We start from the raw sequence: 19,081 nt of genomic DNA on the forward strand, positions 1-19,081 counted from the left end.
ATTGAAACTAAGATTAAAAGTCTAATAAGAAAGGTTTTCACATCGACAGATTTTATGCATGTATACACACACGCAGTGTACAGACGGCGTCATTAATGCTTTCCTAGCTGTGTTCTGGGAATTTCTATAGTGCACGTTACTATGCCTTCAGATGGAAGGCATTAATGACGACGTCTGTACATCATAGCGTACGGCATCTGACAAAGATAATATCGTATGATATATCTCGTTAGATAAGGACAGATATAGGCCGGTAACATAGAAAACGGTCAAAATTGTCAACATTTTTAGTTCCGCTTAGATGAAGGCGCTTTTTGTCGGAGTTCGGCCGTCATTCCAAGATCTCCTCTTATTTCTTTTTTTTAATTCACGATTATATTAAATATATAAACACAAGTTAAAGAATACTGTAATTAAAATTTATTTTGGTATACTATATCTTATGATACTTTGACTTAGACCGTAGATGTATTTTGAGAACCGCATCATTACCGATTTTTTGGGAAACCGATTTCAAAATTTTTCTAATGTCTGTCTGTCTGATCGCGAACTACTTATTTATTAATGGACCGATTTTCTGGAAATCAGTGCCAAAATTTGTTTAATTTTTCGGGAATGGTGTCGATGAAGAATAAATTAATATAAGAAAATAAAAATAAAAATTAAACAAAATAAAAACGAAGCCCTTATACAAAATTGTCTAAAAAGGTCCCTTTTTCAAAAATAATTTTTTTGGGGGTAAATATTACTATTCAGGGAAAAAACATCGTCTACTGTCTAATAAATTAGCCCGTAGAGGGTTTTGAGAAAAGGTCGAAGCGAGGGAAAAAGGTCTGCTGGGAAAAAATGTTTATTAGCATCAGTTGCGTTTAGAATTTGATGATCAATTTAATTTGTGACATTATTATTCTATCACAATTTTCAAATTAGAACAACTAAATTTGGTATACTATCTCATGATACTCTAACTTAGACCGTAGAGGGTTTTGGAAAGGGGTCTGAGCCCGGGGACAAGGGGCCCCATACAAAATTGTCTAAAAAAAGTCCCTTTTTTTCAAAAAAAAAATTTTTTGGAGGTAAATATTACTATTCGGGGAAAAGAAGGAAGAGGTTTTGAGCCCGCGCGAAACGCGGGCAAAAAAGCTATAATAAATAAGTTCAAAGATATTTTGACAATCTTACTTTTTCAGGAACACATAAAATCTGAATTTAAAAAAATTGAAAGCCAAGCATCGTTCAAGATTTTTTTTAACAGAAAAGAACACAAACAAAATTGATTTTGTGATATTTTATTACAATATTTTTCATATGAAGAGATGAAGATAAATATAGAAATGTCGAAGTAAAAATGGAAAGTCGTGTGGCATTACGTATAGTAGTTGTAACGTAACAATAACAATATACAAGGTAGGCTATATAGTAATATCACAATGCATGATTCACAATTTCATAAAAGTCTAGAAAATAGGATATAAATCTAGATAGAGGATTCTTCTCATATATTGAGTTGCCGTAGAGACAGAGTACCGCGTTATGTCGATCAATTAAAAAACTTTCTATCATACTTTTCATACTTTGCAAAAATGGACTTGAAGTACACCATCTCGTAACGATTGTCGTTATTATTATCGTGTAAAAAGATTTATATGTACATAAGAGATTTATATATGTATATAATAATCGCAGTGCTTGCTTAGTAATTCAATAATAATCTGTTTTTTTTTTAATGTGATTATTTTAAAATCACTAAATTTACATAGTTAATCTGAAGATTGCAGATCTAGTAGAATCGGACAGCCATTTTTAATGCTAGATCTGTAGGAAAAATATCAAGATTTCTCCTAATAATAAAATGTTATAATTGGTATAAATAACGGAAAAATTAAAAATCTAATTTTTAAAAATTTGTTAAAAATTAAAAATTATTTGATACATATTATGAAAGAAGTAATAGACTTTTAATATTTCTTTTCCATTTAAATCATGCAATATTCTGAGTTAAACAATGTTTAAAAAATACAATGTTATTTAGAAAATATATATAGATTAATCTTCTTTTTAGTTATTGATTCATTTAAAGCTACTATAATGGAAAAATCTGTCATCATGGATATATTTAGTTAACTGCATTATATAGGCTGATATCATGAGTCACGATAGTGTTGGAGCGTACGTGGAACATGGAGCGTGTCCAAGTTCAGCGATAAAATACCTACAATATTTGTACAAAACATTTTACAATGCACAAAAAATAAAACATTTTAAAGGAATTATTTATTCACATTTTATGCTTGAAATGACACAAGTTAATAAACCGCTAAAAGACTGAAAAACATAATTTTCTTCAAAATATTTCTGTGGTGTAATAGTAACCAGTAGATTAATTCAAAATTTACAAAATTATTTGCGATAATAAATAACAACAACCGTACTATCTATGTTTCTCACGAATACTCGATTGCGCAATTGATATGATATTTCTAGCTCCTCAGGCGATCGCTGTGTCTCAACGATACAAAAAACCGCATGAATAAATTATTACGTGCTAGCATAATTGAAAAATCTTACGAGCGACGGAATAAATCTAAGTATAAAAAGATTTTGGGATTTCGGGCCGCACGGGACACACGAATCACTGTTGTGTAAAATCAGTACGGCGATTATTTATCCGGAAAATTTTTGTGATTCGCAGCCGTGCAACGACGTCAAATCGCAGAAAAGGATTTCGTTTTTGTTCAAGAATATTTGCGCTTTTTCGAATAAACCTGTTTCGCATATTAAACTTCTTTCTACAATCGCGCTTTCGCGCGTGATTGTTCCAGCAGACTCGTGAAACGTTCGTAGAGCGATTGCACCAGTGAATGTATGTACAAATGCCGTTGTAACTTATCAAAAAAATTATTCAACAGCATTTACTCACAGTAAAATTTCTATTTTGATATTTAATAGATAATTATTTGACGCACCAATTATATAGATATTTTTTTATATATTCCATCTTCACTTCTTTTACTGTACTTTATATTTTTAAGAAACTGATGGAAGTTAGCTTTATTCTAATAGAGATCTAACTAATCGTTCTTATAATCATAATTATATGCCAATACATACATAAGTAGGGGAGACCGGGGCGAAGTTGTCACTATTTTTTCGGTGCCGATTTTTAACAAAAAAACAAATAATTTTAGTAAAATGTGGTATACCGTTTTAAAGAATGAGCCCTTGGCTATAAAATTTATACGGACATTTTTTATCTACGTCGCTTTGTTCAACCGGTATAGAGTGAAAACGACAAAGGTGCAAAAATTAAAATGTCAAAATTGCCAAGACGGAGTCGTCACTCCATTTTCGGACTGAATTTTAAATAAAAATTCATAATTCCGATCATGAAAAATGATAGGATACACATTTTATTAATTATTTTTTAATAGAAAAATGGAAACATTAATTAAAAACATGATGGCGGAAAATAATTACAAGAAAAGCGCACATATTATCCAAGTCCTCACCGGAATCCGACCACTGCTGCTTCTTTGACTTTGATTTTCGCCGGAAACCTCGATCCATGATATGGCTTGGTGACGACTTCGCCCCAGACACAAGTTTCAAGTTTGGTTGCTCATAAAATATTAGAAATCATTAAAAATAAAAACACTTCACTGGATTCGTGTTCAGCATGCATTACTCTTTAGAATCACTTACTTTGAGATTCGGAGACACAATAATATTTAAGATATTACAAATTTTCGACGCGCAAAAAATTTTACTTTCGACTTCCGAAAACACGTTTGCCTCGATAAGAATCACAACATGGCACATAATCTCACTAAACTCCGTTGGTCACGTGGGCACCATAAGTCGCGTTTACAGTATTAATGGCGAGTTCACACAACATACAGATTTCGAGATAATTGCAATGACGACTCCGCCCCGGTGACGACTTCGCCCCGGTCTCCCCTATTTATTATGCAGAATACGCGGAATAAACAATCTGTGTCATAACAGCTATGAGCATTTTTATCGGATTATAACATAACTTTCTACTTGGTGCACTCGCTCACTGACGAATTTTCGTGTACGAGAGATTTCGATGCATTTACGTGCAACGGAAGTAAGTTTACGTAATTAGTATAAAATATTATAATTGTATACATGTACGTACGGATACTGAAATTAGTCAAAATGATTTCAAAACTGTTTTTATATAACTTAAATTTTCCGATTAAAATAAAAATCTTTAGATTAGATTAGCTAACAAAGATGATAATATATAAATTGAATCCGTGGGGATTATATCCAAGTTTCATTTTTATTTTTCACTCGCTATGTGTACATTGCACTCAAATAGTATTTGTGCGTCATGAGTTATGACACATTGAAATGTTAAAAACAGGATAACTTACTTTTCAGTTGCCACGTGTACGCATTCGAATGTGTATCATAAATATATGTGTATACATATACAATATAGATTTACATAATAAATATCCATATAATGTTTTGGAAGAACAGATTTGCATATTGCGATAGCGCGAAGAGAATTGGAACGCCTTATCGAGGAAACGCGGCCTCTCAGATATGTTACCGGTCACCAACGGTCAAAATCATGATCAAAATCTTTGCATATTATAAATTAACGCTGTTCTTTCGCAATTAATTTTGTTACGTTAATAGAAAATTATCAAGTAACAATATTAATTTTGTACTAACATAACTTATTATATATTATTAGAAAATAAAATATATTACATAAAAATAAATATTGTTTATACCTTACAATTAGTTTTAACTTAAACTAATAATTATTATTATCACTTCATAGTTTAGGCAGACTTATTTCTTTTCGTCGTCACATCGATAAGGCGCTCAGCAGAAGATTTAACGAGCACGAGGTGCAGATTGCTCGGATTGAAACTTAACTTACTTGGAAACATCTGGAAATGTGTCTCGTCGATTTTGATAAATTTCGGATATGCTATAGAACAGCTCAAAAATAAAAGAAATATCTAAAGGTTATTAAAATCGGTGAAGGATACTCCCAAACTTTCCTTGCTAGATCTAAGAAGAGAGAGAAAGAGCCGTTCGAAACTCCCCGCTGAACGAAATTGAACGATAGGTGCGTTTGCTGATCGATCGACCCAGTTTTCTTACGAGGCATTCCAAGAGCTCTATAGATTCCACGCATTCTATAGATGTTTTGTACGTCGAGTAGAGGTCTCGAAGGGTCAATCGCATCGCGGGAGCAACGGATGAGAGATCGACGTAGAAAAGATTCGACCGACTAAATTAGTTTACTAGCTTAGAAAGTAAATATCATAAAAATGCCCTCCTGTGACATGGCTGTAGAGAAACGTTGTGTCTTCTATCAGAGTGCGACAAGATCATAAATATGACCTTAGAAATGCAGTATTCAAGACTTGCAGTCTATGGAAATATAAGATATTATCTTAATCAATTTTACTGAATAATATTTCGAACTTTGTTTGCCAAATTGAAGAATTAAATTATTGAATAAATTTTATAGATTTTTTAAAAATAATTTCTACCACTTAAGATTGTTGTCTTTTGCTATTTGAAATTTTTCGCAGAATGTGAGATACAAGGTTCGCGATCCTATTTCCAGGCCACAGAATGACATTGGTTACTTTTAAGGTATCGCGACCCTTTGTTACTCTCTACGATTGTTGAATGACCGACATCGCCGTCTCCGTAATTGCTCTTCCGTCCTGGCAGATGCTCGATGATGTCGTCGTTTGCTCGGAAGGAGCAGCCGCGATTGTCAGTTGTCTTTGCTCCATGTGATCGAGAGTCTTCTCGATGGCTCGTAGACGCTTCTCCAAGCTAGTAGTGCCTAGAATACCAACCTGCAGCTGCGGTCCCAGCGGCAGAATCGCAAGCAACCACCATGCCCACGATGGACCATCCGGTAGACGCAGCCAGTCTTCCTCTGTGTCCGGCATACGTCCAAACACTCGTTGAATCTCGGACTTCTGAGAAATCGATACTGTGTCCCACCATCTTCGACCTTTTGCTCGTACCTGTAACATTAGAGGGATAAGTAACGCTAAATTGTCAGAAAATTAACTGATTTCTTGCTGTTATGATACGAAAAATATATTTTTTCCTCTTTTTAAATTAATTAATATTACGAATGAGAATAAAAAAATGAGATTAAAAAATATATAAGTAAAGAGGAATAGAAGTAAATAAAAAATTAAAACTTTTCCAAATATTAATATAATACGATTAAGATACTTTTACAGTTTGGTTATTGCGAATAAGTGTGCAAGAAATATTTAAAACCGTGAAGTTAATATTTTTGTGTTTTAATGTAAATAAAACAATAATATAAATAATATACAATTTTTGCAGCATTGCCGATATAATTGATTAAAATCCGTTTTATTACATTTGTACCATTTTTACCTTATCATGAAGTTCCAGAAGATTTAATAACTGATCTTCTTGTACAACAATGTCCCTGAGAAATTCCACCTGTGCTGTATCGTAGCCATCTTTTTCTCTACCAGAAAGAACTCTAAATCTTCTATTACCGACTGTGCTGAGAATACTGCAACCATCCTTGAGCAATACTCGATCTCGAATGTCTAAGATAGTTCCATATTCTGCATATCTAAAAAAATGGATTATTAAAAAATGGATTAATTTAACGTATTATTAGTTTTTGGTAGCTATATCTCTTAGATATCTTTTAGATACATAATCTATATATATAAAGGAAGATGTCCTGACTGACTGACTGACTGACTGACTCACTGACTCACTGACTCATCAACGCCCAGCCCAACCAAACCTAAAACCAAAACAAAAGTATAGAAATATTGGGTAGAATTTTCCGTTGTTCCGGGTAGTGCACACTACCGCGCCTGTAGTTACCAGATTTTTTGAAAACCGGTTTTTCTAATTTCTCTAATTTTTCGGGAAATAATTCACCGAATTTCAAAGAATTGTAGATTAAACAGGGGTAGAATTTTCCGGGGAGTGCTATGAAGTGTATAATTTTTTGTTACCGATCTTTTGGAAGCCGGTATCAAAATTTTTTGAGGACGAGCGTAGCCTAGTAGACAGTGCACTGGTCTATTGAGCCAAAGGTCCCGGTTTCGATTCCCGGTAGAGCTAGAAAATTTTATTCGCTCGTTCTCCTCTCGAAAAGCAATGGCAAACCCCAGAGTATTCTTACAAGAAAACTTCTCTAAACAATGGTTTGTTCAAATCGGGCGTTAAACTGAGGTTTCCATATACATGAGAAATCTACGGGTCAACACATGTATAGAAAGAAGTCACCACGCCGGACTACGGAGAGACTTGATATAAGTGCGATCAAATTTTTTGACCATCTTTCGGAATTAATAAACAGACCAATTTGGAATTGACAGAAGAGGTAGAATTTTACGGCGACGCTATAATGTGAATTACAATCAAACCGGTTTTTTTAAATTTTTCGGAATAATTGATTAAATGTCAAGTATATACATGAAGTAGGAGTAAATTTTCCCGGAAGTGCTATAAAAGTTGTACTATTTTTTATTCCGATTTTTTAAAAACCGGTTTCTGACTGTGAATTTGAGAATTGTACATAAAGTAAAGGGGTGAATTTCCCGAGTAGTGGCGCATCAAGTATAATTTTTCGTACCGATCTTTTTGGAAACCGGTATAAGAAGTTGACGAATTTTCGGAACTAATTAATCGAATTTTAAAAAATTGTATTAGAGAGAGAGAGATCGAGAGAGAGAGAGAGCGAGAGGAGTCGACACGAGCACCGATAGATAGGTAGATGTCTCGGCCGCTGTCTCCCTCGTTCGCCTTTCCATTGCACTGGTCTATGAGCAAAGGTCCCGGTTTCGATCTTTAGAGAGAGACATTTGCGGGTCTGTACGATGTCTCGGGGTGAAGCCGGGGAACCAGTAGTAATTTGTATAAACGACATGTAGGTAAATATCGTGCATCATATATACAAAATTGTACATTAAAAATTGAATGAAATAAATTACATTTACATGCAATATACTATTTGTAATTACTATTTTTTTGTATTTGAATGAAAACCTTTCTCGACGCTGCTAATCGGCTAATATGCTGCTAATATGACAAATTAAGATTGATCGAAAGAGACATAAATAAGAAGACTAAAAATTAAAATATAAAAAAATTGAAAAATAACGCATTTCAATATATTAATTTAAATTGTGATTTGCGCGAACAAATTTCATTTAAAGTTATCGTAAAATAAAGTTGTTTGCCACACCTCTTTGTGCCCGTTGCCTCCTTGTTGAGACATGCAGCGATTCCAAACTGACGCACTCCGCTATCCACGCATCTTCTGACCATCAACCTGTATCTAGGCTCATAGACAAACAGGGGACAGGCAACGCAAGGAAAGGCTGTCGTACAGATGAAGACAGCGATCTGTTTGTTACCCAAAAGACCAAGTCCTTGGACCAGTTCGAGCTGATGACTCACAGCTCTGGAGGTATATTCTGCAGGCGCTACTGTTTTAAGAGCTTTCTCTACAAAATCCGTCACAGTTTTTTGGCTACTGGCTAGATACTGAAAGTAGAAGAAGATAATTGGTTAGTAAAATATCCGTGTGTCATGCCATTTATGATACCGGTTTCAAACAAGTAAAGCACATAAGTAAATATAGAGGCGGCGGTGTGGTCTAGTGGTAGAGCGTCAGACTCGTAATCTGAGGAACCAGGTTCAAGGTCCACTAGAGCCATGAATCATGGAAAAGTTTTTTTTCCGAAAAAAACCGCGCCCCTCCGTGCAAGATGCGGAGAAAACTGGGCTCCGTCTTTCGGAAAAGACGTTAAACCGTTGGTCTAAAAGAGGAAACAGTAAGGTAGTGGATGAATTGGAGGTTTAGGGTTGGGTACGTCCCTTCAAAAACGCCCTTTAACCCTCAGTGACCTTACGCGTTTTTACACCCCGATATTACCTCACCAGGGTCTGAGAGACCCCTGTCATTTTCTCTAGCTTGTATCTTTAAGACAAATGCATCAATTTGAAGTCTTTTTTTTAATCGATGCGTCTTTTAAAGATTTACAAGACTGTGCAAGTTAGATTATTCCAAGTTAAAAAATGTAAATGTTATTTAAAAAAAAGGAAGACGTGTTTTTCTAAAAAAGCGAAAAAGATTGCTTTTTTTTCAAGTTGACGCAGTAGTACTGACTAAAAAAAGATACAAGGGTTTTATGAACGTTTTAAAGACCCTGCACGTTTTAACAATGTGCAGGCGGGTCTCTCAGACCCAGGTGAGGTAACTGAGTGTTAAGGCCCCTTAGGGTGTATAAAGTAAATGTTTTTATCCTTTTTATCCACATAAGTAAATATAGAGAACGACAAGTATTTTTAATCAGGATTTTTAAATTCATGAGTAGTATGTGGATGTGTAATAAAACTATTTAAAACGAGAAATAGAAAAGTGAAAAAATGTTATCGTTGTCTTATGATAACTGCTGATGTTTACATAATAAAAATGTTTGTTTATTACTTTCGGCATTAAAATATTTATAATTTCAGTACATCTCTTAACTCCGACATGTGAACACGCGCAGGTCGTCGCTCTGCGATAATGTCTTGCTCCGAAATCCTTTTGTGCTCATTAACGACAGCACTTCATCGCGGTGGTCACACTCTCCTGACAAAACGCATTCTCTGCTATCACCGGACTTATACATCGATTAATTTTATGATCATTTCGGTTAAAATTTTTGTAAAAGTGGTGATAAAGATTAGTTTTATACCAGATTTTGCTCGAAAAGGACCCAATAATCCTGAGGATCGAAACGTTGTAAAGTCGTTTCAATACACTTATTGCCAATTGTTGTCGAGAATAATAAACATTTCTGTTTTAATCATTATTGGCGAAACAAACAATTATTTCTATTTAAAATTTTTGTTAAAAGCCATTTTTCGCAACTTTTACGTATATTTATATGTAAATCAATTAATATAAAAATTGTAAATCCCCAAAGAGCAATGCGACTTGTATAAGATTATTAATTGGTATATCCAATAGTAAAAAGAGTGTCGTAGAAAGAATATTTCTAGACAATCAAGTACAATCATCGATATATTGCGGAGATAGAACGAAAAAACAAAAAGTAGCGCGCTGCAAGATTATCGTTGACGTCGCTGTCCTCTCATCGTCATTAAATATAATACAGACGATCAGTAATAACGCCACGAACGCGGAAACTCGTGACGACCGCAAACAATCATTTCAATTCGCGGCATCGTTGTTAACAGCTAGAAAGCATTACGTCTCATTTATGGACAGGTGTTGTTGTGGAATCTCGCATCGATGTATTTCCCTGCCGAGCTTTTTGAGATCGAGAGCTCGTAAATAAGTGAGCAAATTTTAAGATATGAATTCTTTGGAGAAAAATGTAAAATGCATCAGTTACGTAACATAAAGACCAACAGTCATAATACACAGTCATAACACTTACATAAATGCTAAAGGCCCGAACACACACTTCTGCACAACGCATAATGCGTAAGCATAAGAAAACTGATTGGTCCATATACATGTGCATAAGAAAATAGACCAATCAATTTTCTTATGCTTACGCGTTATGCGTTGTGCAGAAGTGTGTGTCCGGGCCTTAAGGTTGCAATGTGTAATGTGTAATGGTAGTAAAAAAATTAAAGCTGACTAATAATTTTGAATAAAAACAATTAACACTATTCTGTACTTTAAAACTAAATGATGCAAAAGTATAAATAATTTATCAATTATTTAATTAAAGATTATTGAGTTTTGTAATAAAATTTATAAAAAGAGATAAAAAAACAGAGATTTTTTTGCTTTGTAAATTCGTTGATTCTATATCACCAGAATTTTATTTTGAAATCAAAATTATCCTAAATTCTTGATTTTTAATTTTAAATTGCTGCGTCAGAATAACAATACTGTTCAATGCATTTCTATAAAATTAATTAACATTTATGTAAAAAGTTCTCTTACGTCAGCCAAAGACGTGACGCACAAGGGACAAGCCGAGGAGTAATCTAGGCAACGGTCCAGGCACATCCAACAATAGGTGTGACCACAGGGTGTCGTGACAGGTTTCCAAAGCAGGCGGCAACATAAGATACAATCCAATTCTCCAGCGGTGCCGCTGGAAAGAGTTGGCAAGAGGATTTCGGCGGGTCTCAGTTCAATTCCTGCAAATAACGTCGTCTTAAGATATTTTTACGAATATAAAAAAAGTATACTCTTATATCCACGCGCAATAATACTTACTTTTCAACTTTTCTATATCCTGATATACACGATCCAAACTTGTTTGTATCTTTGTAATTTGCGGCACAATGGAGGACCGAACTCTTCTGTTTATTGTCTGTATATAAAATAAAAAATATAGTAAATAATTAAGCTTGGAATAATTATGTAAAAATTGAACAGATGATTAGAAATATATCGATATTTAAGATAAAAATAAAAATTTTAAAAATTAAATATTTCAAAGAATATAATAAAATATAATAAACAAATAATAAAATAAAATATTGTTAGTACAACTTAAGATACTATTAAGTATTTATTTTACTGTTTGTTATTAATAATAATGACTGTGCTGTCGACGATACTGTTACTTTTTACTCCTAATAATACAGATAATACTGTTAATGCATGATAATGACAGTTACTGCGAAATGTCTAATAGGCGCTTATCACATTTCTTAATTGCTTATGTTGAGTGACAATCTAACTTGAACCCTTTTTTGTTAAGTATAAAAAATATCTAACAAACATAAAATCAGGTAATTTTCAAAGAAAGCACCTGTGTGAATTCTTCTTCGCCGCTGCTGTTGTCCTCGCAATCGGACCTGTTCAGGGCTACGCGTCGGCTGCGCTTGGAATACATTAGCTGATGACGATTCCTCGTGCGTGACGCGCTCTTCGTTAAACTATACGGCGTGCGTAACGACAGGACACTCTGCCGATACACCTTAGGTGACAGTACTCTGTGCAGAACCTGGAACACGATCATTTGGTAACATATGTATCAATCGAATAAGTTTGTACAAAATATAAAACACGCACTTGCAATTACCAAACTAAATTGATTTTTCCCCAAAAGAAATTTAATTAATTCAAAATATTGTTAATAAAATATTTTACATAAGATAAAATAAAATATGTGAATTATAAATCTTAGAAATAAGTTAATTTAATTTATATACCTATTTTTGATACTCTTTATTGTGAGATACGATTTTAAAAAATGTGCTAATTTTTTAACCATTATATTAGGATTTATAAATAATTATCGAACTTTTCAAATTCCATTAAATGTACAATTATATTAAATATGTATAGAAGTACATGAAAAGGGTTAATGTATATGCTGAGCTAATTTTAAACTAACTTTTGCCAAAAACGCAAGATTTTGCAAGATGCAAAATTTTTTTCTGAATTTGGGTTCGAAATACAATAAATTATCATGAGAAGATAATTGAGTCGTTATTCCAACATAAGGACTCTACATTAATAGAAAATCATAAATAAGAATTTAAACTTAAGGATAAAACTTTCGCTAACGTTGTACAAATTCTACTTGTTTCTTCAATAGCACGTATTTCTTCCTTGACGTGTCCTATCATATATGAAATGCTTCTAATTGCAAGATCGCGACGGGTATTCAACTGGTCGCTAAATCGGCGGGATTAACGCATGAAATAACACGGTTGAGTAATCCGAGACGTTTTCGGACGATGAAAGTAAAAGTGCGCCTTCCATAATGCGGAACCAACCGGGTCCAACGGATTCAGCTGCACGGGAAAGAATGATTCCCTGATCTTACATAAGTGGCGGTGCAACTTGCATCAATGATTCTGCCATCGGTTATGTAATTGCTGTACGTTCGAAATTCAACACGCTCCGCTTTTTACATTACTAGATATCACAGACGCGCGCTTCGCGCGCGCTCTATTTAGCTTTAATATTACACACAACTGTCAAAATATGCTATGACAGCCGCTCACGAAGTTAGCGCAGCAACAGAATCAATCAGCATCGCGGAAAAGAGCCAACAAAGCAATTCGAGACTTTCGAGAAGACTTCGAGAGATGCGAGTATCGATTTAACATGCCTTTTTTTAGAAAGGATTTAGCTTAGTTCGAAATTTGACGCAATCTGTCGCATTAAATCATTTAATATTCATCAATCAAGAGACACGGTATAGTGTCTCGCGCCAAGTACACGCGGAGCGAGACCGACCGTGACTCTTTTACGCGACGCGACGAGTTGCGAGTACCCGAGATGTTGAGATCTCGATAACGAGTGAACGGATCAAGTTCTAAGTAGGCTTGATCGATAGCTTGGGGTCCAATTAGGGGGGGGGTTTCTCTCATAATATTCCGCTACGTGCCCTACGAGCGGAGATATTGCGACGCAAAGTCCAAATGTGAAAATTTATTTTTAAGATACGTCTCCTCCTAACGCTGCGATCTATTATGACGTCATCAGAGAAACGTCACTTTCACTTTTTCGACGCTGGCGGCGCAGGTATCGCCAGTTTCGATATCGCGCGCGTATTTCAAAATTAGGTCGATAAACTTATCGGTCAGGAGGAAGATTTCTATTTAAGTAAAAATTAGGTATATATATAATAAATATTGAGTCAACGGAAAAGTAGGTTCTCTATGCTTGGCAGAAAGTGCCGCTAGGGAATTTTTAAGTCGATTCTTATGAATCAAGCTTGAATTTGATGTCTATGTATCCCAGGTTGCCGATGACAAGGTCCAGATAGTGCGCTTTATAGTTTTCGGTGTCCAGGTGTAATAATACGTTGAATGCGATGTCTACGTGTCCCAGGTTGCCGATGACGAGGTCCACACAGTGCGCTCCGTAGTTTTTGGTGTCTACGTGTATTAATATCTTGAATTCGATGTCCACGTGTCCCAGGTTGCCGATGACGGGATCCAGATAATGCGCTTCATAGATTTCGGTGTCCAGGTGTAATAATACGTTGAATTCGATGTTCATGTGTCCCAGGTTGCCGATGACGAGGTCCACACAGTGCGCTTCGTAGTTTTCGGTGTCCAGGTGTAATAATATGTTGAATGCGATGTCTACATGTCCCAGGTTGCCGATGACGAGGTCCACTTAGTGCGCTCCGTAGTTTTCGGTGTCTACGTGTATTAATACCTTGAATTCGATGTCCACGTGTCCCAGGTTGCCGATGACGAGGTCCACACAGTGCGCTTCGTAGTTTTCGGTGTCCAGGTGTAATAATACGTTGAATGCGATGTCTACGTGTCCCAGGTTGCCGATGACGAGGTCCACACAGTGCGCTCCGTAGTTTTTGGTGTCTACGTGTATTAATATCTTGAATTCGATGTCCACGTGTCTCAGGTTGCCGATGACGAGGTCCACACAGTGCGCTTCGTAGTTTTCGGTGTCCAGGTGTAATCGTACGTTGAATTCGATGTCTAGGTGTCCCAGGTTGCCGATGACGAGGTCCACATAGTGCGCTCCGTAGTTTTCGGTGTCTACGTGTATTAATACCTTGAATTCGATGTCCACGTGTCCCAGGTTGCCGATGACGAGGTCCACACAGTGCGCTTCATAGTTTTCGGTGTCCAGGTATAATAATACGTTGAATTCGATGTCCACGTGTCCCAGGTTGCCGATGACGAGGTCCACACAGTGCGCTTCGTAGTTTTCGGTGTCCAGGTGTAATAATATGTTGAATGCGATGTCTACGTGTCCCAGGTTGGCGATGACGAGGTCCACATAGTGCGCTCCGTACTTTTCGGTGTCTACGTGTATTAATACCTTGAATTCGATGTCCACGTGTCCCAGGTTGCCGATGACGGGATTCAGATAATGCGCTTCATAGATTTCGGTGTCCAGGTGTAATAATACGTTGAATTCGATGTCTACGTGTCCCAGGTTGCCGATGACGAGGTCCACATAGTGCGCTCCGTAGTTTTTGGTGTCTACGTGTATTAATATCTTGAATTCGATGTCCACGTGTCCCAGGTTGCCGATGACGAGGTCCACACAGTGCGCTTCGTAGTTTTCGGTGTCCAGGTGTAATAATACGTTGAATTCGATGTCCACGTGTCCCAGGTTGCCGATGACGAGGTCCACACAGTGCGCTTCGTAGTTTTCGGTGTCCAGGTGTAATCGTACGTTGAATGCGATGTCTAGGTGTCCCAGGTTGCCGATGACGAGGTCCACATCGTGCGCTCCGTAGTTTTCGGTATCTACGTGTATTAATACCTTGAATTCGATGTCCACGTGTCCCAGGTTGCCGATGACGAGGTCCACACAGTGCGCTTCGTAGTTTTCGGTGTCCAGGTGTAATAATACGTTGAATGCGATGTCTACGTGTCCCAGGTTGCCGATGACGAGGTCCACACAGTGCGCTCCGTAGTTTTTGGTGTCTACGTGTATTAATATCTTGAATTCGATGTCCACGTGTCTCAGGTTGCCGATGACGGGATCCAGATAATGCGCTTCATAGATTTCGGTGTCCAGGTGTAATAATACGTTGAATTCGATGTCTACGTGTCCCAGGTTGCCGATGACGAGGTCCATATATCGCGCTCCGTAGTTTTCGGTGTCTAGGTGTAATAATACCTCGAATTTGATGTTCACGTGTCCCAGGTTCACGTGTGCCAGGTTGCCGATGACGAGATCCAGATAATGCGCTTCATAGTTTTCGGTGTCCAGGTGTAATTGTACGTTGAATTCGATGTCTAGGTGTCCCAGGTTGCCGATGACAAGATCCACATAGTGCGCTCCGTAGTTTTCGGTGTCTACGTGTATTAATATTTTGAATTCGATGTTTAGGTGTCCCAGGTTGCCGATGACAAGGTCCACATATTGCGCTCCGTAGTTTTCGGTGTCTACGTGTATTAATACCTTGAAATTGATGTCTAGGTGTCCCAGGTTGCTGATGACGAGGTCCACATAATGCGCTTCATAGTTTTTGGTGTCTAGGTGTATTAGTAACTTTAAATCTGAATGGGTGCGTTCAGCCGATACTCCGCTAGCCTAGCAATCGTGAGCAGTTGCTCGTTTTTGCTCGTTTCTTCTCTTTTTAATCCAGTAAGTCAAAAAAGAGGAAACGAGCGAAAACGAGCGACTGCTCACGATTGCTAGGCTAGCAAAGTATCGGCTGAACGCACCCAATGTAAGACACGTAGATATCGAATTCGAGGTATTAATACATGTAGACACCGAAAACTACGAAGCGCACTATGTGGACCTCGTCATCGGCAACTTGGAACACGTGGCCATCAAGTTCAAGGTATTAATACACCTGGACACCGAAAACTATAGAGCGCGCTATGTGGACCTCGTCATCAGCAACCTGGGACACCTAAACATTGAATTCAAGCTTGATTCATAAAAATCGACTTAAAATTTCCCTAGCGGCAGAATTAAAATTATGTCATGACATAATAAAAATCGCTGAATTAAAATTATGTCTAGACATAATAAAAATTGGACAAAAATTATGTTTAGACATAATAAAAATAGGATGAATTAAAATTATGTCTGACGTAAAAATAATTATCAAAAATATCGATACCTGAAGATATCGGTACATATACAGTTGCGAACAACATTCAGTAAGACACGCAAATAAAAATAAATAAAGAATTTTACAGTTAACGACTTATTAACATTAATCATGCTTTATTGCGATTATGTTTTATGTTGAAATTGAAAAATATATACAAGGTGTACAACTAAAAGGGTTACAGATTATTATTTTTAAAAAACTGAGCAAAATATTAAATTGTTGTTTTCTTTAGAAATAATAGTCCGTAACACTTTTAGCTTCATACTTTGTATTATATACGGTTTATGAAATTATAAGATATATTATTTATAAGATTAAGTTGCGTAACACTACAAAAAGGCGTGATATCCGTACAAAATTACCTTTTTAAAAAAAAGATAAAATGAGCGCCAAGTACACGCATAATAGTGTATATGTATTATGTTGTTACCCTGTTATGTTGTTACCTCGAAAAAAACAAAGTGGTAGTATTATACCTCCAAATAGCTTTATCCTGTACATACTGTTTATACAATGCGTAATATACTACAAAAAAGCGTGATATCCGCACAAAATTACCTTTTTTAAAAAAAGGTAAAAAAAGGCGCCAAGTACACGTATAGTAGTGTATATGTTGTTACCTAAAAAAAAAAAGAAAGTGGTAGTATTATACCTCGAAAAAACCTAAGTAACAAGTGGTAGATCTTTATATCTCGAAAAATCTCGAAAAAATCTAAGCAGTAGTATCTTTATTTCCGAAAAATTATAACCCAAGTGATACACGTCACAAAATTATGTTACCTTATCAAAAAGAAGAGTCGCGCTTCAAGTGATCTATTACAATTACAAAAAAGAAATGATATCTCTTTAAGTTAGAGCGCCAATTACAGAGAGAACATGTATATTGCCTCAAAAAATAATTGTTGCACTACATTGAAAAATCTTTACATTGTGTCAATTAGAAAAGAATGTATAATAACAATTTTAAAAGATTAAAAAATTTTATTTAAATTTAACAAGGGAATACAAGATATTTAAATAAAAAGTTATTTACATGTGTATTTTTTAATGGCCACAAAGAGTTACAGAAGTAACAGTACAAAATAAAAATATTTTATTAAAATACATAAATTTTTCTTGTAAAAAAACTTGGCGCTGCTAGACCTCGAAATTTTAAATAAATAAATAAACTTATTCTATACTTAATTATAAGCCGCATTATCCGCCGTCCGCGTAGTCACGCACACCCATATCACTCACTCCCACATCCACGCTGATAATCATTTAATATTACTCCCATTGTATTCTTCTCTGAATTATTTTTATTTATTGTTGTTTTTATTTATTTAAAATGTCTAGCAGCGCCAAGTTTTTTTACAAGAAAAATTTATGTATTTTAATAAAATATTTTTATTTTGTACTGTTACTTCTGTAATTCTTTGTGGCCATTAAAAAATACACATGTAAATAACTTTGTATTTAAATATCTTGTATTCCCTTGTTAAATTTAAATAAAATTTTTTAATCTTTTAAAATTGTTATTATACATTCTTTTCTAATTGACACAATGTAAAGATTTTTCAATGTAGTGCAACAATTATTTTTTGAGGCAATATACATGTTCTCTCTGTAATTGGCGCTCTAACTTAAAGAGATATCATTTCTTTTTTGTAATTGTAATAGATCACTTGAAGCGCGACTCTTCTTTTTGATAAGGTAACATAATTTTGTGACGTGTATCACTTGGGTTATAATTTTTCGGAAATAAAGATACTACTGCTTAGATTTTTTCGAGATTTTTCGAGATATAAAGATCTACCACTTGTTACTTAGGTTTTTTCGAGGTATAATACTACCACTTTCTTTTTTTTTTTAGGTTTTGAAATACGCGCGCGATATCGAAACTGGCGATACCTGCGCCGCCAGCGTCGAAAAAGTGAAAGTGACGTTTCTCTGATGACGTCATAATAGATCGCAGCGTTAGGAGGAGACGTATCTTAAAAATAAATTTTCACATTTGGACTTTGCGTCGCAATATCTCCGCTCGTAGGGCACGTAGCGGAATATTATGAGAGAAACCCCCCCCCCCCCTAATTGGACCCCAAGCTATCGATCAAGCCTACTTAGAACTTGATCCGTTCACTCGTTATCGAGATCTCAACATCTCGGGTACTCGCAACTCGTCGCGTCGCGTAAAAGAGTCACGGTCGGTCTCGCTCCGCGTGTACTTGGCGCGAGACACTACCGTGTCTCTTGATACCGTTCAAATTTTTGTACATACGTTAGAACTTCTCCGCACAACAGAGCTGGATTTGCAGCGAGAAGCTTGTTACATATGTATCTCAAGACGAGAAATTGATTAATAAATAAAAGCTTCCCGAAAAGATGTGAATGGGAAATGTGCAGCACTTAAAAAATGCGACGTAGAAGAAAAGCATTTTGCATTATATACGAGAGGGTGAAGAACGCAGCGCGGGTGCGGAGCTGCGGGGCCGTGCGTCACACGCCGGAAGATCGATATATCGACG

The 19,081-nt window shown here is 35.9% G+C and overlaps 1 protein-coding gene across 1 annotated transcript in view; it reads right to left on the reverse strand.

The window, feature by feature from the left end:
* Positions 1-1,502: 1,502 nt before the first annotated feature.
* Positions 1,503-19,081, reverse strand: part of LOC143905819 (LON peptidase N-terminal domain and RING finger protein 3) — a 64,262-nt gene continuing 46,683 nt past the window's right edge. Inside the window, exons 4-9 of the mRNA XM_077421433.1 lie at positions 11,814-12,008; positions 11,273-11,369; positions 10,994-11,193; positions 8,267-8,568; positions 6,427-6,634; positions 1,503-6,038 (exon numbers count right to left, since the gene is read on the reverse strand). Of these exons, the coding sequence (XP_077277559.1) occupies positions 5,676-6,038; positions 6,427-6,634; positions 8,267-8,568; positions 10,994-11,193; positions 11,273-11,369; positions 11,814-12,008 (1,365 nt within the window). The 3' untranslated portion in view covers positions 1,503-5,675. The remainder of the gene's footprint in view (positions 6,039-6,426; positions 6,635-8,266; positions 8,569-10,993; positions 11,194-11,272; positions 11,370-11,813; positions 12,009-19,081) is intronic.

The sequence above is a fragment of the Temnothorax americanus genome, unplaced genomic scaffold (genome assembly GCF_048541705.1).
Source record: "Temnothorax americanus isolate GAGA-0224 unplaced genomic scaffold, ASM4854170v1 Scaffold67, whole genome shotgun sequence".
NCBI classification, from domain to species: Eukaryota; Metazoa; Arthropoda; class Insecta; order Hymenoptera; family Formicidae; genus Temnothorax; species Temnothorax americanus.